Below are 22,425 nucleotides of genomic sequence, written 5' to 3'. Positions count from 1 at the left end.
CATTCTCTCAAGGCTCTGGTTAAGGCTGGCCAGGAGATCTGCCCCGGGGTTTCACTGACTATCCATCCATTCACACACTGAAGAATCAATCCACATGAACTGATCTCTGAACTCTCCACTCCCTCAATGTTCTCCTGATGGTAAACTCTTAAGTTAGAAGAGGTGCTAAATCACAAATGGAGCAGGAACTGCCCTGAAGAAGTTCATCACCAACCCTCAGCAAGTCCTTTTCAGATGGAGTCTCTGGCAACCTTGACTGAGGAAGGGTGGGCGGAGCTCACAGGACACTGCTCTTGCCTCTACTCCAGGAACCAGCGCTCATTCTCCTATCTTCATTGGGGCAGAAATAGAAGCAACGGCCCGGTATATGAGGCTGGAACTCTAACACCGCCATGAATGTGGTCTACAGCGCCTACTGGAGACAAGCTTCCCAGAATCAGACCCAAGGTCCTGGGTCGGCCAGTTGGAATTTAGGAAGAAAGACGGTGCTGAGAACATAGTAGTTCTTTCTCTTTTGCCAATTTCTCAAAAATATTTCTAAATTTCACTTATAAAAACCAGCTGACTTCTGAATTGCAAAAGAAACGTAAATGCTAATCAATACAGTAGTTCTCCTTTCAAACTTTCTAACAATCTCCACAATTTTCTTTATAAACATTGATGATGCTTTTTAATTTCAAAGGGGGAAAAAACATCAAAAATACGAATGATAGAAAAATCTTTTTATGTACGTCTACCAAGTCTTTGATTATTAGATTAAAGACTATTATTGTGCCCTTTTGCTGTTATTATTCTTCAGAGATGCCCTTTTGCTGTTATTATTCTTCAGAGAAAGGCTTTAACAAAATAAATCCTAATAAAGTCAACAATGCCACCCTTAGCTCTGTGGCGATCACCTTAGCAATGTCAACCCTGGACTTAAACCTCCATCTCTTATCCTTTGAAATAGGAACAATACCCCAGACTCTATAGAACCAAGGATGGTCCCCTTTGGGGCTATTTCTGCTCTAGTCGGTACACTTGATTTCTCATGGTTACAGCAGATAGCGCAGTGTATGCCACAACAAGAAGACCTCAACTCTTGCCACTAAAGTTTCACAACCTTTGACCAACACTTCCCCAGCCCTGCCCCCTACCAGGAAATTTTTCCTGTATTACAATGGAAGTTCCAGATTTAATCTAGGCATTGCATTACCCTGGGAAAATTCTAAAGTAGTAATGTTCTCGGGCCAGTTTTATTTTGTATCTTATTTATTATTTTCTGGGTTTTGTTGTATTGTTTTAATTTTATATATTTGAGACAGGGGTTTTGCTAGGTGCCCAACCTGGCCTGAAACACTTGACCTTCCTGTGTAGATTCTAGAGTACTGGGTTTAGAAGCTTATGTCACCATACCTAGCCAACTGTAGCTTAGTTACAAAAAACAAAAGCAAAACCTAGCAAGGGAGGGTTATGGTGGCACATATTTATGAACCTAGGACTGAGGCAGGGGGATCACTGCAAGTTGGAGTGGGCTGGGCTAGAAAACAAATGATCACACTTGGGTCACACACATCTCCCCAGTGGCTCCTAGGCATGTAACATCCTGATGTAATGACAAGAGAAACCTGTAATAAATATATGCCAGGCAGTGAAGATGAGAATAACAGCTGAAAAGTTAAAAATGCACAAAATCTACAAATCAGTTTTGTTTGGGCTTAGAAAATTTTGTTCTACAATTTCTTAGATTGTCCATTTATTCTCTAAAGTGGGATTTACTGAGAGTCTGCTGTGGGTGACACTTAATGAGAGTATCCTGGGAGACTACAGAAAGCTATAAAGACAAAGAGCTACCACCTCAACCCCCATTCTGATGGGAGAAGGGAGGCTGAGAAACACTAGTTGTGGTGGTTTGAATATATTTGGCCCAGGGAGTGGCAGTATTAGGAGGTGTGGCCTTGTTGGAGTAGGTGTGCCACTGTGGGGGTGGGCTTTGAGAACTTCCTCCTAACTGCCTGAGGATGCCAGTCTTCTCCTAGCAGCCTTCAGATGAAGATGTAGAACTCTCAGCAATTCCTGCACCTGGATACTGTCATGATCCCACCTTGATGATAATGGACTGAACTTCTGAACCTGTAAGCCTGCCCCAATTAAGTGTTGTCCTTCTAAGAGTTGCCTTGGTCATGGTGTCTGTTCACAGCAGTAAAACCCTAAGACAGTTGCCAGTCTCTGTAGCAGATAACCTGACAGAAGGATGACAGGCAGCAAAGTGCAGTGAAGGAATAATAGTGACAGCGGTGACTGTGAGCACAGGCATCACCAATGGGCCACATTCCACTCTTTAGGGTCTAGGGGTTCAACAGTGAGAAGACCAGGCAGTCATACAGAATTACTGGCTGGGACACCAGTTCCATCCTGGCCACCAGGCTCCAGAGTCCCAGTTTTCCTCATGCCATATTTATTGAGATAAAGCAAGTAGAGAGGAGGAGGGAGTGTCTTAGGTATGTCAGAAGATTGTCATCTGGAAGATGTTGATAGAATGAGCTGGATGCAGCCTTCATTCTGGCAGGGATGGAAACATAGAAACACTTGTCTGGCTGGGTGGTGGTGGCACACGCCTTTAATCCCAGCCCTTGGGAGGCAGAGGCAGGCAGATTTCTGAGTTCAAGGCCAGCCAGGTCTACAAAGTGAGTTTCAGGACAGCCAGGGCTACACAGAGAAACCCTGTCTCGAAAAACTAAACCCCCCCCCCAAAAAAAAAACCCAAAAAACAAAAAAACCCAAAACCCTCGTCTGTTAATCTACTCCTACCCTACTGTAGGTCACTGACACGTAAGTAATGTGCATCTTCAAATTAAAATACCTATGACAAAACCAAGTAACTAAACAATTTCTTATTTGCTTAAAAACTTGGGTGAAGTGATATTGCAAATGAGTAGGCATCGAATTAAAGAAGGAACTGAGTAAAAATGTATGGTTCGAAGTTGACCTAAAACTAGCCAGCACATCTTATTTGAATTATATAGCTAGTCCCACCGTATCTGCTTTGAAGACTCAAACTTTTGAAAGTCATCCTTGAAGGTTACAAGCAACTTCTACAAAATACTGTTATTGCTAACTTTTTAATTTTTCCCATTAATATTGACTATTTATAATGGCACACTGAATGGCAGCTCCTTTCACGGAGTTTTCACATAACTTTGTCAAGATCCACCAGAAGGATCAATGTCTGTGGTAATCACATGAAATGTATTTCTTAAACACTATGGCTTAAAGTAGAAACAATCCTTTGCTCCTGGGGCTACTGTAGGGGATGGGGCTAATGCTAAGATCCTGTTCCCAAATTGGTTCTTGATCTATCAATAAAAATATTCGCAGCCAATGACCTGGGTGGAATAGGTGAGAATTCTGGGTCCCTGCCAGAAAGCTAATAGATACAGGAAAGAGAGAAAAGTAGTTTTCACTATGCTTCAGAGGGAAAAAAGCCAACCAGCCATGTGAGATTTTGGTCGGAGCCCGTAGGCTACTTCTCTAGGAGGGATGTTGGAGTTTGAGCTGGGACTGAAGGTAGCAGAGCAACTGAAACTAGGACAGTTTAAGAGGTGATGAGCTATGCATATTGGGGGGGGGAATGTTAGCCAAGGGAGATTAGTAGTGCCCAGCAATTAAGTCAATGAGGCAGGTTGAAATTGAACAACATGTATATATGTATATATATGTCTGTGTTTTTCATCTGCAGGACCAATATTCTCTAGGCAGGGGCTCGTAGCATGGCCCATTCCTAGAGTATTTGGGGGGGGGGTAGCAAAAGCTACACATTACAGCTTACAGAAAAGATATTGTGTTACTGGCATGAGAACATTGGTCTTATTATACATCCCCACTAGAGTTATTGGCTGACCAATAGCTTTGTCAGTGAGCAGTAATATTTGTAAGCAACATTTTTCTGAACAGTGTGTTACAGCAGTGCAATTAAAATATTCAACATTTCAATAAAAAAAAAACAACTTAGGGTTCAATACTAGCCTACAATGCACAACAATGACTGAGAAATGCCCCAGATTCCATGGTTAGCATCATCTTCAACCAAACTTTCTGTTTTTTGAGAATCACGCCATCCTTGCCCAAATGACTGTGAAAACCAAGTGAGGCAGCTGGGAACTAATTGTGTTGCTAAAATCTTATCCAGTCTTCAGACAACTGACCATTTGAACAAAGAGAAACAAGGTACTGAAGTCTTCCTTCTGACTGCAATCAGTCCTTGATACACAACCTGACATGGTGCCTTCAAGAATTCCCTGGGCTTCCCTAAGAATCTCTTATCCTGAAGTGCTTTCCAGATTGCTCCAGTCAAAAAGAGACTGTCTATATAGAACATAATGTACAGCCTTTAAGGTGTGCCCACACAGGGATCTGGGAAGAGGCTGTCTTGGGAGAAATTGGTGAACCTGATCTGAGCAAAAGAATTCTTATCACAAGAACTCCACACAACTCACGGGGTCTTGCATATCCCAACCTGGCCTGGGATTTGCATTTCTGACCCTCCTGACTCCTCTTCCTGGGTCCTGAGATGACAGGTGTGCACCACTGCAGGTATTTAAGTACTGGGGCTCAAACCCAGGCATGTCAGACAAGTGCTCTATCTGCTGAATTACATGATCTTTCAAGAGTTTTGTATCTTAATAGGAAGACATTTGCTTGACAATCAGCATCATTGCTATTTTATCATTTTACTTCAATATAAGTAGGTGAGCCAACTATCCAACTATCCCAATGGTGTTTCCTTTTTCTTCCTTCCCATTTTCTTGTGTGTGTGTGTGTGTGTGTGTGTATGGTGTGTGGTATGTGGTGTGTATATGTGTGTATGTATGTGTGAGTGTGTTGAGGATAATCCTCAATTACTCTTCCACATTATTCATTGAAGCAGGCTGTCTTAAACACAACATGATCTCACTGATATGGCTAGCCTCACTAGCCAGGTTGCTCTGAGGACCTTCCATCTCCACCTTTTACTTGAGGTCTATGGATCTAAATCCCAGTTCTCATGTTTGTACATTGAGTGCTTTAATCACTGAGCTCTTCCCAGCCCCTCCTGGACCATTCCTTACAGCCTCACCTTCCTCCCCCACCCTCCCCCCAACCCCAAACCCCTCAGTCCTCTCCCTACTAACTCCAACAGTCAGTTCTTCTCACATGGCCATGGTCCCCTTGAATCTCACAGCTGACTTAACAATTCCACAATTCTTGAATCCATCCCTCAGGCCCATCCTGTGTTCCCTGAGCGTATCTATTACCCATGCCAACTAGAGAAACTGGGTGGAGGTTGGGGGCGGGTATTGGAATGGGATGGGGTTAGGGTCTATTAGAATGGGACAGAGTTGGAGGACTGTGCAAAGAAAGACATTTCTGAGACTCCAAGCTCAGGTCTGAGATTATCCTTGTGCATGGTGACAAAGATCTTTCATTTAACCATTGCTATACCTTAGCCGACTAAGGGACATATGCTTGTTACAAGATAGATATTCATCATGATGGCACAAACCTATAAACCCAGCACTTAGGAGGCCGAAGCAGGCAGATGGTGAGCTCATGTCAGCCTACCCAGGGACTTCCAGGCCAGCTTAGGCTACATGGAGAGACCCTGGTCCCAACACCCAATCCATTTGATAAAAAATTCTACAAGTGTAATACAGCGGCGTTTAAATTGGGCATGCTCTAAGTTCTAAAGCTGGCCAAATATGAAAGGTTTATGGAGCAAGAGAAAGTGTTTTATTTAGGAAAAGGCCTGGGTTTTTTGTTTTTTGTTTTTTTTTTTTGACTGTATACTTTGTTTGATCACATCTGACACTGTTCTGAGACAGCCAGGTTGCAGTTGGCTGTGGCTGCAATCTTCCTTCACTTAGGCCCAGAGGCTGAATGAAGCAGGTGTCACTGAGCCCCAGGTGCCCTGTTCCCCACCAGGCGGGTCAATTTGACAGCTTGACAGCAAAGTCTGCTCACAGGCTCCGACAGACAGTTGATTTACTTCAAGTCCTCACTAGAAAAGTTCTGGTTCAAATAAGGAAAATATTCATGGCTGAGGGGGTAGGGGTGGGGGTGGGGAAGCAAACACTTTCCCCTTGTGTACTTTAATTTAACAGCTTAAGTCAGAGTAAATAATCCTATGACTCAAATGACTGTAAGTGACTCTGGCCTTTCCGTGGGTGGATTTTTTTTTTTTTAATATACCTATTGAACAATTTGACACCTGCCCCATGTCACCATCAGCATCAACAACAAGATGACATAGCAATACCTTTTCATGGATGCCAGACCAAGCTTCAGCATGCACCAGTGATAATACCGCACATGTAAAGACAGGCTCTCTTTACTAAACCCTGCCTGCTGGCTCAAACCCTTTAGCCTAACTATTCAAATACCTGGAGGTGCTGGTAGTTTTCCACAGCCCACACTTAGGACGTACATAAATCATATACAGAAAGGGTTACTTGTTAAAGTTTTTTTTTTTCTTCTGTTGTCTTCTTCTAATGCTAGAGCAAACATCTTAATAAAAGGAACATTTGAAAGTGTAGCTCACACTCAAGAGAAGTTAGCTAGCCTGGGTTCCTGCCCAGTGGATACACAGTGACACTGGGTTCCTGTCCAATGGATGCAGAGTAACACATCAATGTTTTAGGGAAAGTGTGACAATCTTACTATCTCGGGGAGACATTGAGGGCTGCCATTTTAGCCTTCAGGATCAAGTCAAAACAAATATCTCAGAAGGCAAGGTAAGGAATAGTAGTTTGGTTTTTTTTTTTTTTTTTTTTTTTTTTTTTTTTTTTTTTTTTAACATGCTTTTCTACATGATAGACACTTTGAGGATNTACTATCTCGGGGAGACATTGAGGGCTGCCATTTTAGCCTTCAGGATCAAGTCAAAACAAATATCTCAGAAGGCAAGGTAAGGAATAGTAGTTTGTTTTTTTTTTTTTTTTTTTTTTTTTTTTTTTTTTTTTTTTTAAACATGCTTTTCTACATGATAGACACTTTGAGGATTGGAACAACAGAACTGCCTTTAATTCCCCAAACAGTCAGTGCTCTCTCTTGCCTTTTGCTTCGGCACACACAGTCCTGTCCACCTAGGTGTTCCTCCTCCTTATAGTAAGTGCATGCCTCCATCTCTCTCACTTAACATCTATCATACAGATACCAACTTCTTTCCACAAGTCTTCCTTGATGTCAGCAACTCGGTGTGGATGTTTGTTTGGCCGCTGGTGGTTTCATGCTTCAAAAACCAAATGCATTCCATTTTGTTCTCAGCAAGAGACGCTTCTCACTCCCTGACAGTTTAGGACACATGATACATGATGTAATGAGGGTCTGCTCTGAACTCCCCCGTTCACTGTATATGTGTGTGTCTGCATATGTGTGTATGGGTACACATGGATATGTATACATATGGAGGCCAGAGATTCACATCTGGTTTCTTCCTCAACTACTGCTCTCCCTTACAGAGACACTCTCTCTTACTGAGCCTAGGCTGGCCACCAGCAAACCCCTCGGTTCCACAATAGTTGGGACTACAGTGTACATTGTCTCGCCCTTAAGTAGGTTCTAGGGATCAGCCTCGGGGCTCCCGCTTATGCACCCAACACTTTGCTAACTGAACCATCTCTCCAGACCCCCCTCCCCAATTCATTTCTCGATTTTGTTTAGAATAATCTAAGTGTGCTACTTCATGTATATAAAAAGACTTTGTTTAGTCAGGTTTGGCCATAAGCTTTCTGAACGATGCTAATTACCAACAAAGGGAGCTAAGAAGTTCCTCGACTCCGATGGAGAAGGAGTCACTCAGTAAATGTTTAATGAAAGGACTACTCTGGGAATCAGGCTCTAGTTCTGATGCTGTGGCAGATTAGGAAAGAAGCCGTAAGCAAGGGGGGATAAGGGTGCTGGCCGCTGAGATTACCCACCTGCGGTCCAGCCCTTGGACACACAAGCTGGAAAGAATTGGCTCCTCAAAGGTGTCCTCTGACCTATTGCTTACACACACTTAAACGCACACATGAAAGAAATAAATGTAATAAAAGCATAAGAAACAAGTAAAAAAAACAAAAAGAAAACAAACAAAAAAACCAAAAACCAGAAAGCCAAAATGAGAACATTAACTTCTCATGTACCTGGACCTTTACAAAGTTTCTGATCCTCACCCAACGTAGCAAGCAGAAGAGAAAACCAGATCATATAGGTAATGGACAGAAAGTATGCCGTCTCTTTAACACATCATAGGGATGCTTTTAGGAGTGATGCAGAGAGTCACATTTTATGATCTTCAGTAACTGAAGGACACAAGGAAGGAACTCTTTCTAATCCAACAGCAGAGCCTTTCAAATCTGAGGTGGATGCTCTGGGCCATGAGGATTTCTTCATGCCTAATTTGCATAATTAACCCTTATTTACGATGCTGAATATGATCCATGACCGTACAAATGAACTTACCTCCACGTATGAAATTGGAAATATTCCTATTTTATCCGCCAGCATCCCTTCAGCCCAGTTTTCATCCACTCTGCGGATCACGGTCAGTACGTCGTCCTGCAGAAACCAGAAAGTGCTGAATCTCTCTGACCCCATTAAATGTCCCACCTAAGTAGGCATCCGCAACACAGGGACTGAAGTTTTAATAGTAGATGAATAAAAATTCTGTCACATACCTTTCGTACACAAAACTACGATGTTGTCATAAGCCAAGCAGTAACTGCCAGTCTACCTGATGTTCTTTAAAACTTTCTGTTATATTCGTTTGTGGGGGTGGGGGGGGGGTTGGGGCAAGCAATTGTGTGCATGAGGAGGTCAGAAGGCGATTTTGGTGACGTGGGTTTTTTCCTACCACGTGAGTCCTGGTCTCAGCTCACCTTGGCAACCAGTACCCTCACCAACTGAGACACAGCACCAAGCCCAGGTACTCAGGCGTAACGGAGGGAAGCTAAAAGCCATCTCGGGGATACCGTACCTTTGCGAAGGGAAGGCAATCTTTGTCAGCTTCCTTGTCTTTCACTTCAAAGTCGTAAAGTGCTTTGCACTGAGGCGGGGGCTGAGGTAAAGGTTTGATGATCTGCACAAAGTTGGTGGGGAAAAAGCCGTGGACCCCGCTGACTTCCCCATGGTACCAATTCTCATCCACCTGTCGGCGCAGAATGATGATGTCGCCTTTGCTGAACTTAAGGTCTCCGGGCTCTTTTCCTTCGTAGTTATATAATGCTTTGGCACACGGTAACTGAGGTATTCCCTAAAGGAAAGAGAAGGATGTCAGTGAAATAACAGTCAGGTGATGCCTCTGAAAATATAATCGCACTCTTGTTGTCTTTTAAGTTAAGATCAAATTTGCCAACTTGGCCCCTGGAAGAAAATCTTACATAAAAACGTAACTTCATTTTATTACAATACAAATACAAAGTACATGGTATTCCTGTATTGTCCTCAGTACAGCCTCGAGACCTAAATTTAATATAGGGATGCTTTGGTTTTGTTTGCTTAGGACTACTGTCCGAGTCTGTATCCTGATATAAAATTCAAAATTCATAAAATCTAAACATAGTTTTTATGTTAATAATTTATTCATCAAGATAGATGATATAGACAGAGAAGAAAAATTTAAACCAAAGCCTAATTCATCAACTTCACAAGTACTCTAAAGCAGATTAGATTTTGGACAAATACTTTTCTGATGTGTCTTTTAATGTGGAAATGAGGTCATAATCTTTTATGAACTCAATAGATATGTACTAAGACTCCTTTCTATTACCAAATACGGAATACAGCAGTTAAGACCACCCCAGAGTCTGAGTGTAGTAGTTAGCGCTACTGTCGACTTGATTCAGCCTAAAGCCACCTGAAGAATATCTCGGTTGAGCACTTGTCTTTATGAGGTTTGTCTGAGGGCATGATGCAGGGGACTTCCTCGATTGTGAAGTGTTGGTCTGTGTGGGATTGTCTTGATTGTTAAGGGTTGGTCTGTTTGTCAGTGTGGGACTGTCTTGAATGTTAAGGGTTGGTTTATGCAGATTGTCCTGATTGTTAAGGGTTGGTCTATGCGAAATTGTCTTGATTGTTAAGAGATGGTTTGTGAGGAGTTGTCTGGATTGTTCAGGGTTGGTCTGTGTAGACTGTCTTGATGGTTAATTGATATAAGAGGGTTCAGCCCAGTATGGGCAGCACCATTTCATAAACACATAGTCCTGAGCCGTATAAAAAGCTAGGTAAGGAGGAGTCTGTGAGCAAGCCAACCATCTGTCAGCTCTCCTCCAGTTTGTTTCAAACTCTATTTGACTGTTACCCTGGGTGTAAGCTGAATAAATCCTTACTTGTTGCTTTTGGCCAGAATGTCTTATCACAGCAACAAAAAGGACTCTAGAACACTAGCCCCTCAGGCTTTATATTCTCTAAGTGTTCAGACATGGTCTTCTACAATTTAAAATACACAACATGCTCTTCCTGGTTTAATAGCACAGTGAGACCAAGAAGCAGAGGGATGAGGTTTTAAACACTACAATCTGGTTTTAAACGGCAAGTTAAAAATTGTGTGCTCCTCCACGACAATTTAATCATCCTATGGATTCAGTATGGCATGTCTTCATGGCTCTTGGTGCCCATGTGTGAACGTTAGTCAGCACTTCATAATTCCTGGCCTCCCTGCTGCCTATCACTGATACAGAGGATAAACAGTGAGTCAAAGACATCTGTAATAATTCGCAGAATTAGATTACAGCCTTCTGCCCCACATATCCTCAGCCATGTATTCATCAGTGAGGAAGACATTCATCACGCTTTTGTAACCAGGCAATGTGCTAGAGCTGAAGACTCTAAAAGGAAATAATGCACAGTTCTCCTCCTTGAGAGACAAGGCAGGTAAAGAAATGATAGCCCAGCGGCATAGAAGTCATTCATGGAAATGCCCACTGCTTATGGAAGAGAGAACTTGAGGCTTAGCAGATGGGAAAAATGAACTATTTTCCCAAGTCTTCGTGGAAACCTAAGGGGTTAGTTTAGTAATGTAGGAGTAGGGGGATAGAAAGGAAAGTGGGAACATTCCACACAGAGGGGACAGAGCCAGCAAGGAACACTATCAGGGACACAGGTGCTGGAAGAGCATTGGAAATGTATGGTACACGGTGGGGGGCGGGGGGGGGGAATGGTGTCAAATTTACACTGGGTCTGGAACATTGTTAACAATCTTGGGTCAATGGATCCTTCAAGCAACAGCCAAGGGTCTGAAGCCCAGGTGGCTCTGTTGCCAGGCAGATGAGGCTGGTAGTAAAAGAGAGTATGGGTTGGCAAGTGGACAGGTGACAGCTATGTGTAAAGAGAGCTGTACAACAGTTGATTTATATATAAGTTTAATCTTTCCAGGAAAATAAAGCAGAACACATGCTCATTCTCTCCACAGTCCACTCAGATACACAGAAGACCAACCTTGAACCCTCTTACAATAGCTCCCGACAGTTAGCTTGTTTTATAGTCAGTCTACCCAAACTTCTTAGCTAAATATTTCTGTTTGAATTAAGTCAAATAGTGATTCATTCTCTCACAATGCTACCTGGCAGTCAGTCACCTTGTCTTCCCTTGGTCCATGTGATGTCAATTAAAATGTCTCTGAAAGCCAGCATTCCTGGAAGACACACGTTGAGCCGTCTAGAGATCCGGATGCCCTCCTGTGCCCTTTGGAATCAATCCTGCCTTAAGGCTGAGCTTTTAACTGCTCAGTTCCTGTTACTAGACCTTGATATGCCCTTGTAAGGACACATCTGCTGCTGTGCCCTCTGGTTCTTCCCACATGGCCTTCAGGAACTCTGGCTTTCCTAGATGCTATGAACTCTTGATTATATTCCACTTAACATCCAGTTTTGTGGAAGGTAGAATTCCTATCTTTGTCTGTCCTCACATATGGTTCACTCAGTTCTTTTCTATATTACGAATTTCTCAAAGCCTGGTTATCACAGCTGAGCAAGACTTTCTAAAGCCAAGTTTGAGGAAATGAGTGTAAGTCAGCAGAGCAGTGAGTGTTGCCGGGGTAGGGGTGGGGCAGATAGGACCAGCAAGGGCATGGCAAGGAAACGGAGTTCATTTTAAATTTCACAAAATGTCCTAGAAGGAACGAAATGCTACATTCATGAATTATCATCAGCATCATCTCTACCACCACCATCATCATCATCACTGCCATTACAACCACCACCACCAATCACCATCACCACCACCACCACCACCACCACCACCACCATTATCCATCAGTGTGCCCAGTCACCAGTGAAATGGGGCTCTTGACAATGCATTTGTTTTCAAGCAGCTGAACTCTTTCCCTTTGAAGGGCTTCACACAGCAATCACATTTTATATGTATTATATGTATGTGTGTGTGTGTATTCATATATCCACTGTATGACAATTACGACAATGAAAAGAATGCTCCTCTCAGGAAGTGCTCAACAATTTTGAAATGCACACTTCTGAAGACCACATTTGTTTTCTGAGCCGAATCCATTCATCTTCTGGTTTGCACAGAAGAAATTACAAATTCCCCGACATGCACCGTTTAATGGGGAGTGGCATTTTAGATGTGGCTGTAGTTCATCTTGACAGGGCTAATGTAAGGCACTGGAAGGCTGCATGAATTAATTGGAAATCCTATTACAGACTCAGTGACAAATAACTCTATTCACCATTATGGCCCCTCTCCCCCCACCCCAACACCTCAATTAGCTGTTTGGCCGCCTCCACCCTAGATTCATGCCAGATGAATCCACACACCAAGATTCAGATGTGGTGCTCTTAGAAACCATTTTCAACGGCTCCTTGAAGCGATCTGTAAAGTCCCAAACGCCCCACAGTAAGGTGCTTTTGTGATATGCTGATGCGGGAATAGAGGGAATTTATTTCTTTACAGATCATTTCCACACCCCAGTGGCCTAATGGACTTATTAACTTTTCCACAAAGCGGATCTATTAAGTGCTCTTAAAATCATCAAGCATCCTTAATAGAACAAGTAGCAACGGGAAATCCTATTACGATGATGGCGCTATGCATTATGGTTAGCCTGGAGTTACTGGCCCTATGCAACCAAAACTTCATTAATTCACACTGACTTGCTAAATGTTGACTGCCACGGTTATTTTAGTGATCAATAACCACAGAGAAAGCGTCATAAAGCTTATGGCGACCGAACCCACGAGCACACAGTTGTGCATCTGGCAGTGTTTTTCTATGGTGTTCTTTTTCAATTAAATTCGAAGGCCCTAGAAAGCCAGTTTGTGTCAAGTTTCTCAAAGGAAGGTTTCCCACATTAAATAAAATGAATTCTCTTCTGATTTCAAATCGAGCAAAGTTCAGTGATCTTTAGAAAACTTATTCCCACACAGGCTGCAGATGATTAAGGATAAATGGTTTAACGACTTGGAAGAGCAATAAAAGAACGCATTTTCCTGCAACATCTGAAGGAAAAAAAGCAAAACAATTGGTTTGAAAACCCCTAGAACTAGTCTTGTGAGTAAAATCCGTCCCAGCCCAGGGAGGCCAGGCCTGCTCATTCATCTCCTTCAAAAGGTCTGAGCGCGGTGTCATCACCCCGGCCTCTGCCCGCCCTCCGTGCCTTCAGCCGCTTGTCTTTTGGAGCCTCAGCATCAGGCCAGGGCCCCCAAGGATCCACAGAGCTTAGATTTCACTTGGAGACTTTCACTTGGCTACACATGAAAGGGAGGCTTAAAAGGAGAGAAAGCCAGGGAGAAACCAGACTGCAGCCCAACCTGGGGTATGTGGCTGTCACTCAGGCCGCCAGCTTTATCAAAAAGCTTGGTAACTGAGACAGGCAGAGTATTAGAACGATTCTTCATCAGCAGCGATATCAACAAATAGTGAATTATTATTTTGTTCATAAAAAAAAAAGCGCAGAACAGTGGATTACTTTACTTCACCCTTACTGTTTGCTTCTGAATTACACGCATTCAAGTGGCCGCGGATGACATTAAAATCCTCACACGGTCTGCACGCAAATATTTGTGATTAAATGTTCTCCACTTGCATTTCTGCACCATCAAGCACATTCCAGTATATCTGGCGAAATGCTACTTGATGAGCCAGCTGGGAGTCCAACAGGTAAATAAAATACTCGCTGCCCATGTATTTCATGGACTCAAATGCCAATGCCCCAATATCCATGCAAAGCAGCCTCTCTCTAACCTCAGATGCCTTCACGCACTTCTCACTGCGCCATAAAGCAAAGCAGATTCAACGGCCCAATGAAGAGAGAGAGCCCAGAAGGTTCTCTTACAGTAGGAACGGCTATAAAATGTGAATTCAGTTATATCCAAAGAGGATATAACTCTGCCTGACTCCAACTCAACTTCCAAAAACTTTTCAGAATGAACCGAGGAACAAAGAAATGAACGCCAGTGCCACACAGAGAAGCAAGCTACACAATGGATCAAGAAACAATTTTAGATCGCCCTTCATTTATTTGGGTATCTAGGCATGTGTGCATCTTGTATGAATTCCTGTGGGCATGTGCACCATGACAAGCGTGTAGAGGACAAAGGACAATTAATTCTGGGGAGTTGGTTCTCATCTTTTACCATGGTCCTGGGGATTGAACTCGGGTCACTGGCCTTCCATAGCAAGCACCTCTACCCACTGAGCCATCCCACCAACCCCATACAATGTACTTAATGGTTATTAAATACAAAGCTTTGATCTCAGAGTGTCTAAGTTAGATCATTACTCAAATATGATTTGAGATATATCAATTTTAATATCATGCCCCGTTATAGTTTTGGGAGTCTCAAGTCTCCCCTTCCTTTGTCATTTCCTTTAACATTTATTTGTAAAGAACACTGTACTATATGATGTTTATCTGGTGACCATTTCCTTAAGTTTCTGAAATCTCACTTATCATACCCCTGAAGCTCCAAAGAGCCTAATCATAACTTTATCCCCACCAGTGCTTTGTAAGTAATCAGCATTTAATGGGGAAAAATTCCCTACATAAATATTTTTATTTCTATTTCAGGGTGGTCCTTAGCAGGTAAGCCCTCTACCACCGAAACACCCCAACACTACATTCATTCATCCCCCCATTCTATTATTCTGGCACCCCCCTTGTTTAAATACAACTATTTTCTTCAGCTTTCTCTTGAAGCACGCCTGCTTATCTAAACAACCTTTCTCCTCAATCCAGATCTGGTTCCAATTTTACTCCAGTTCAAGAATGTGGGCTGACCCAGGCCAGCCTAAGGAGGCACAGAAGCAGCCAGTGTGAAAGCTACTATAGAATGGACAACAGAACCCTCGCTGGCAAAAACCTTATATTTAGGAGACAGGAAACATCAAATCCTAGGATGGAGGATGAGCAAAAGAAACCACGGTAGCAAGAGTAATTCCTGAAACATGGTCTTGTCGACATCAACAATGTCTTCACAATCTAGAGATGGTTCCCAGTGACCTCTTAAATCAAATTAATGTTCTAACTCATCGGTTTTATGGCCCTCCGTTTGGGTTGACCGTTCCACCTCGTATTTTCTACCCTCAGCGAGCAAAGCAGCAGCTGCTGTCACCACCTCGGGGCTCACGCATGCCATTCCTCCAGCACCAGAACATACTGAGAGCTGCCCATGCCTCCTACCCCAACCCTGGTCCTGTCTACCTGCAGTTGGTAATTGCACATCGTTGCTTCTGCTAGGATGTCCATCTTTGATGTCTGCTTGTTGTTTGGGATGGGATAAATGAGGCTAGGACCAGAGATCCAGTTCTGGTGTGGATCAGCAGGTGGTCCAGGCACTGTCTCCTAGCAATGATTCTCACAACGGTATCTGACAGAGGTGCTGTTCTTCCATGTATTCAGACTGCCTACCTCAGCTAACATCCCATTATCTCAGTCAGTGTAGATTCTGTTTCCCCTGGACCAGAGCATCCTGTACTGTGGGACTCTGAATTACTCATCTTAATACCGTGGGCACCTACCTCAGTGTCTCCTAATGAATTCTTGCTGGAAAAGCTAATGACAAAATAATAATAATAATAATAATAATAATAATTGCTGTCCCCAGTGGGCTGAGTGGTAACAAAAGGATGGACAAGTGGAAGAAAATTATATTCAAGGAGAAGCAACTAAAAAGACAGTTGATTGTGAAGGTAGATTCACTGGCTTCCTGTATACTATACAATATACATAGCCACAGATTTATGCGTCCCCAGGGCTGACTGCTACACAGCCCTTTTGAAGTTATCTTCAGTGCATCCTCTGTGCATGCTACAGGCTGGGTGTGAGATCTGAAATGTGGGTGGCGTAGGAATACTAAGGAAGAAGGAAGATTCCACTCTGGGAATTCTGGGAAACCTGAGGCTGTCAGAAGTGTTCCAGAGACACCTAGGGAATTGTGATCAAGCCCTTCCAATTGGCATTCACATCCACGTACAGAAGACATGCTGGCCATGAACAATCGAATGTTTTCCGCAAAGCAAATTGCTGCCATTTGAAGAATGTAAAACAACTATGTAGCAAACCACAACAAACAAATATTTTCCTTACAAATTCATTCAGCCATTATGAGGAAATAGTCCTATAGCTGATTTATAGGTTTCTCTTGGATGGCCTTAAAGGGGGAGTGTCCAACTGACAGATGAAACTCTAAAACAAATCTTATGAATGTCTTTACGGGAACAGAGCAATTGAGAATGTAATTTCACTGAAGTGAAATGCAGGAAATTCATGTCACTCATTGTCCTCAATGTCTGTTTGCTATTTCACTACGTGCTCAATAACTGAGAGCATTTTGCAGAGAACACAGAAATTTGATGGGGAAATCCCCTGTAGTGACTTGAGTTACCTAGCTTGAACCATCAAGGCATGATGGGAAATGTTTTCTGGTAACAGGTTAAGTTTCTGCCTCTTTGAAGGCAGTTTGGTTCATGGTAAAGCAACTGCCCTTTCCCTATCCCTGCCCCATACGAAACATGTCACTTGGCTTGGGGCTGAGGGTTAGACAGACCACACAGGAAGAACTCTGCATCCTACCAGCAGCCCAGGTAAGGAAGGACAGGGAGAGTGTGTGAGAGCAGGCTGGGCACCACATAAAGGTCTGAGAAGAATCCAACCAAATCCAATGACTTGATGCCGATTTGTGTATGAGTGTCTCTATCTTTTCGTTTTTAGGACCTTAGAGAAAGTATACCCACATAGTTTAAACAATGAATATTAAAAAAAAAAAAAAAGAGTTCAGAGTTTTGCAATTAAAATAACAATGCAATAGACCCAGGCCTATACAGTCAAAATTCCAAGGCAATTTGACTGTAGAAAAGATAAGCTTTTCGAAAAATTCTAAAAACAATAGAGATGGGATTAGACGTGCCCCCTATCTCAGACCATATGGGAAAAAAACCCTTAATCTCAGATGATTTTCATAATCAAATGGAACTTTGACACTTGGTGGAGGGGCACAAAGATAAACAAAATAAGGGCTACCCTACTCTCTTAGGATTGTATAGTTCTGTTTCCCCAAAGACATGATGAAGAAAATAAAAATATAAGTGACAGATTGGGAAACTATTTCAATGCTAACTTCTAACAAAAGGCCCAGCCCCAAATCTCAAAACCCCTATGCATCAACCATTCAGCTTTTAAAATGGATAAAACAGAGGTTGGAAAGATGACTCAGATGTCAGTAGCTCACACTGCCTTTGCAGAGGACCAGGGTTTGGTTCCAGCACACAGGCAGCTCACAACCACCAAAGCTGTCCAACTCTAAGGAGACCCCATGTCTCTGGCCTTCATGGGATCTACACTCAAGAGCATATATATATACCTACATACAGATACACATGTACACATACGTAATTAAAAACGATAAAAGTAAATCTTTTTTACAACTGAAGATCTAAATGCACAAAAGGGAAGTGTTCTATATGGTTGTACTGGCTGGTTGTGTGGGTTAACTTGAAACAGGCTGGAGTTATCACAGAGAAAGGAGCTTCATTTGGGGAAATGTCTCCATGAGATCCAGCTGTAAGGCATTTTCTCAATTAGTGATCAAGGGGGGAGGGGGGAGTCTCATGGTGGGTGGTGCCATCCCTGAGCTGGTAGTCTTGGGTTCTATAGGAGAGCAAGCTCAGCAAGCCAGGGGAACAAGCCAGTAAGGAACATCCCTCCATGGCCTCTGCATCAGCTCCTGCTTCCTGACCTGCTTGAGTTCCAGTCCTGACTTCCTTTAGTGATGAACAGCAATGTGGAAATGTAAGCTGAATAAATTCTTTCCTCCCCAACTTGCTTTTTGGTTATGATGTTTGCGCGGGAATAGAAATCCTGACTAAGACAACGATCAAGATCAGATCCAACATCTTGAGTAGTAATGGAACCCAAAATAGCACTAAAATGAGCTATTATTTCACATTTATTAGACTGAGGGATATTTAAGGATGCTTGGGTGAATACTCAATGACTGAGTACTTGCCCAGCACAGCGAGGCTCTGGGTTCACTCCCTAGGACCAACAAGACCAACACCAACAAAAGGAGCAAGTGAATGAATGAAGAATGACAACAGAAAGTGCCAAAAATAAGGAGAAATTAGAATTCCCATATATTGCAAGCAGGAGTCAGAAACTGACAGTCTTATAAACACATTTAGTTTACTCTGTGAACCAACTCTTCTGTAGTAACGGAAACATCATGTGCACACAAAAAACTTGGACAAACGTGCTATTTATAGGTACCAAATTACCAAAAATAATCCTAATATCCATCAGGATGAGAACAAACAACAGGACACTAACCAACTATAACATTGGAGGATGAGGGTACAACTCAGTGGTAGCACTGGTTTAGGATGCTGGAGCCTGGACTCACCCAGCACCACCACCAACATAACTCCATGTCAGTGAAGATATCCCACATAAACATTATGAGATTATACTGATACAGCATTCAGGAACAAGGGAGACAAATCAACTATGACAGAAGTCAGAACAGCAGTTCTGTGTGAAATGAGAAATGTGCAGCTGGAGCTGTTGCAAAGACTTTCAAGACTATATTGTGCATCTTGGTGGGGACATGAGGTACCTGGGTCAAACGCGATAGATTGTTCTCTTGCAATCCATACTTAATATATAGAAATTTTACTTCAGTCTTTTTTTTTTTTAATTTGAGACAAAACACAGAAGCAGCACTTAGATATAACATCAAGAACGGTTGAAAACACCAGGCGTGTTTCCATGTATGGACACAGATGGGGAAATGTGGAAGTCCAAAGGGAATAAGCTGTACTGCCCGTCAGCAGAATGGAAAGCTGAGAAACAAGAACTCTAAAGTATGAGACGGGTGGGTCCAACTATTTGGCACTGTAACATGCACCATGAGTTTCCACCCTACAAAATCCAGATTTGAGAAATGCATAATCAAGGTACCAAACCACACACACACAAACACACACACACACACACACTCCCCTCATAATATTCTAAGTGAGTTTACAAATTTTGTGATGGGCTCTATTCAATATCTATCCTTGGCTGCATGTGGCATATGGGTTGCAGGCTGGACCAACCCCAGAGGACAGACACTGTTCTGAAAGGAAAGCTATCTCCAAGCAGACAGGGGTATAGAACATGCAGAGTGTATGCTCTAAGCTGACTCCTCTCTGAGCATCAGGTCGTCTCTCCACGCCACGTCCGAGATTTCACTCTGAATCTCATGAACAAAGAAAGAGAGAACTGTGGCGTGCATGGTCACCGGGGACAGATGAAAGGTGATAAAGGAATGGGAAACTATTATGATGGACAAGCCGCAGGAATGAGATGCACTAACAGGGTAGTGTTCAGAGGCCAGCTTTCAACACTATGAAAGGCCTCACACAAAGAGAAAGAGAGCAAGACCAGTTCATAGTCACTGAAGGAAAAACACAGCTTAGTTGGATGCATGCATTATTTAAGTTGGATAAAAGAATTTCCTGACAGGGAGGGCTGTTAAATATTGCAATGGATTGTGACAGCTCCTTCACTGGAGACTTGTAAAAATAGGGCCGTCTCACAAGCTTGGCTCTGCCTAAAGGCAAAGGGGCACATTACAAGGGATTTCTAGGAATACTGTGAGCTCTTTAGCAATCCAACTATTTGAAAAGAATTATTACTGATTTTGTCCTATTTCTCTAAGTTAGGTTACTCTCAAGAATAAGGGTACTGGCTAGTCTTTTTTCCCAACTTGGCACAAGCTAGAGTTACCAGGGAACAGCAACCTCAATTGAGAAAATGGCCTCATCAGAATGGCCTGTAAGCAAGACTGTGGGGGGTATTTTCCTGATGAGTGACTGATGTGGCAAGGCCCAGCCCATTGGGAACAGTTCCATCCCTGGGCAGGTAGTCCTGGGTTGTATTAAAATGTAAGCAAAGCAAGCCACGGCGAGCAAGCCAGTAGGAAGCAGCATCCCTCCACGGGCCCTTCTTCAGTTCCTGCATTGGCTTCCCATGATGATGGAGCTGTGATGGTTTATCCTATCAGCAGGAAGAATCCAAGACAACAAGCACAGGAGGCAGGCAAGGAGGACACATTTAGAAAGAAAGTAGACACTGAACTTAAGGAAACAAATCTAGGCAGCCTGGATCCTTCAAACCTACAGCAACCCACGACAGTGTCATTAGGAAACGCTGGGAGTGCCGTGGTCAGCCAGCCATGCTGCCTTTTATCTAGTGACTCTGAGCCAATCACGTGGGGTGTGCACATATCAGCATTCCTACTCTTCAAAGGGGTGTACTGACAGTCAATTAAATGTGGAGCCACAGAGCAAAGGCTGAATAATTACTTTAGAATAACCACCTCTTAGTTTCAAATAAATTCATTACAAGAACAATAAAATCAATCCCATGAAACCCCCAACATAGAACCGAGGTCTTTAAAATATAATTAAGTCCCCTCATGTAAAAACGAAAAAGAAAAAGTCTTCCATATCCTATCCATGCATAAGGTTTGTAATTATGGTTTTCAGATAACAAAAACCTGCACCAAACCCCCTTAGCGCTCTCCCGGCTGAGCTCCTCCTGCAACTGTAGGAAATGATGCTTGAGAAAGACTCTGGAAATAGTCTGTGGTAATAAAATGCATGTTACTTAAAGACACTAACTGCCACTCCCCCCTGCTTCCTCTGTGGAGGAAAAAAAAAAAAAAGCCTCTGAAAGTAAAATTAGAGTCCACTTTCGATGAACAACGTCTCACCAGCTGGAGTATGTATGTTTCCCTGGTGTGTCCTGGTGTTTGTATGTTTCCCTGGAGTGTTCTCTGAACAAAGTAGTCCAGCTAACGAACGACAATTACCTCCAATTAGGGATAAAGAAAGAAAGCAACGAGGGGTGGGGCATCTTTAGTAAGGGCACTCCAGCTCCCATTTTATTCTAAATAATTGGACAATGAGATATGAACTAGAGATGTTTCCAACCAAAACAAATGATTTCTATTTATAGAAACAATTTCCTTCCTCCCAGTCTCCCCTACCCATCTATCCTCCTCCTCCCTGACGTGTAGAGAAGGGAGTTAAGACTTTTAGCCCTCCCCCTCTTCCCTCTCCCCCCCTCTCTCTCCTGTCCTTCTTTTCTGTTTTGCTTTTGAGGCAGTGTCTTGCTAGGTTGTTCAGGTTAGCCTCAGAGGTACCATGTCATGCAAACTGGTGATCCTCCTGCCTCAGTCTCCTGAGCACTGGGATTGTAGGCACACACCGCTCACCTGAGCCTTTGTGTATTTATCTTTTTTATATAGTAAAGCTTATAAAATGAAGTGAGCCTCTGCACATTTGAGGCTGTTTTTATTAAGTGCTTAATATAAATCTCACATGGTAGTCACACATCGCAGGAACAGCAGCAGGAACTGGGGACCCAGCACACGGCCACAGAGAACACCCAGGACAGGCACTCCTCACCTGATTTTTTGAGGCAAGCTCTCTTTCTCAACCTGATTAGCCAGAGCAGGTGACTAGCTAACCTCAGGAATCCTCCTGTCTCTGTTTCTTGAGGGCTGCTTTTACAAGTGTATGCTGTCCCACCTGGCTTCTTACTTAGATTCTGAGAATCTGATCTTGGGGCTTGCACAGTGAGCACAATACTGACTTAAAGATCTCCCCGGCCCTAGGAAATATTTTTGAGGGTAAAATGCTAAGAAGTAGAACTAAAGGACAGAGAACACATACACACCTGTGAGAGAGAAGAAACATGCATGTGCTATCTATCACAAAGAAACCCTGCTCTCAGACTCTCAGACTAGCCTGCTTCAGGAGGAATGCCATACGTGAAAGTCTAATGCCCTGGCTATAAATTACATTTCAATAGATGTATACAAAGATAGCCAAAAGGATAAAGGGTGACATTTTAAACTCGCTAAACTTTTTTTTGTTTTGTTTTGTTTTTTTGTTTTTGTTTTTTTGAGACAGGGTTTCTCTGTGTAG

General features: G+C 42.9%; 1 protein-coding gene across 1 annotated transcript in view; it reads right to left on the bottom strand.

The window, feature by feature from the left end:
• Sh3rf1 (SH3 domain containing ring finger 1) overlaps positions 1–22,425 on the bottom strand; it is a 168,280-nt gene that overhangs the window by 53,269 nt on the left and 92,586 nt on the right. Inside the window, exons 3-4 of the mRNA XM_021170485.1 lie at positions 8,975–9,250; positions 8,461–8,556 (exon numbers count right to left, since the gene is read on the bottom strand). Coding sequence (XP_021026144.1) covers positions 8,461–8,556; positions 8,975–9,250 — 372 coding nt within the window. The remainder of the gene's footprint in view (positions 1–8,460; positions 8,557–8,974; positions 9,251–22,425) is intronic.

The sequence above is a fragment of the Mus caroli genome, chromosome 8 (assembly GCF_900094665.2).
Source record: "Mus caroli chromosome 8, CAROLI_EIJ_v1.1, whole genome shotgun sequence".
Classification (NCBI taxonomy): Eukaryota; Metazoa; Chordata; class Mammalia; order Rodentia; family Muridae; genus Mus; species Mus caroli.
Note: the sequence above shows the minus strand (reverse complement) of the source record. Positions and strands in the feature narration are given on the sequence as shown.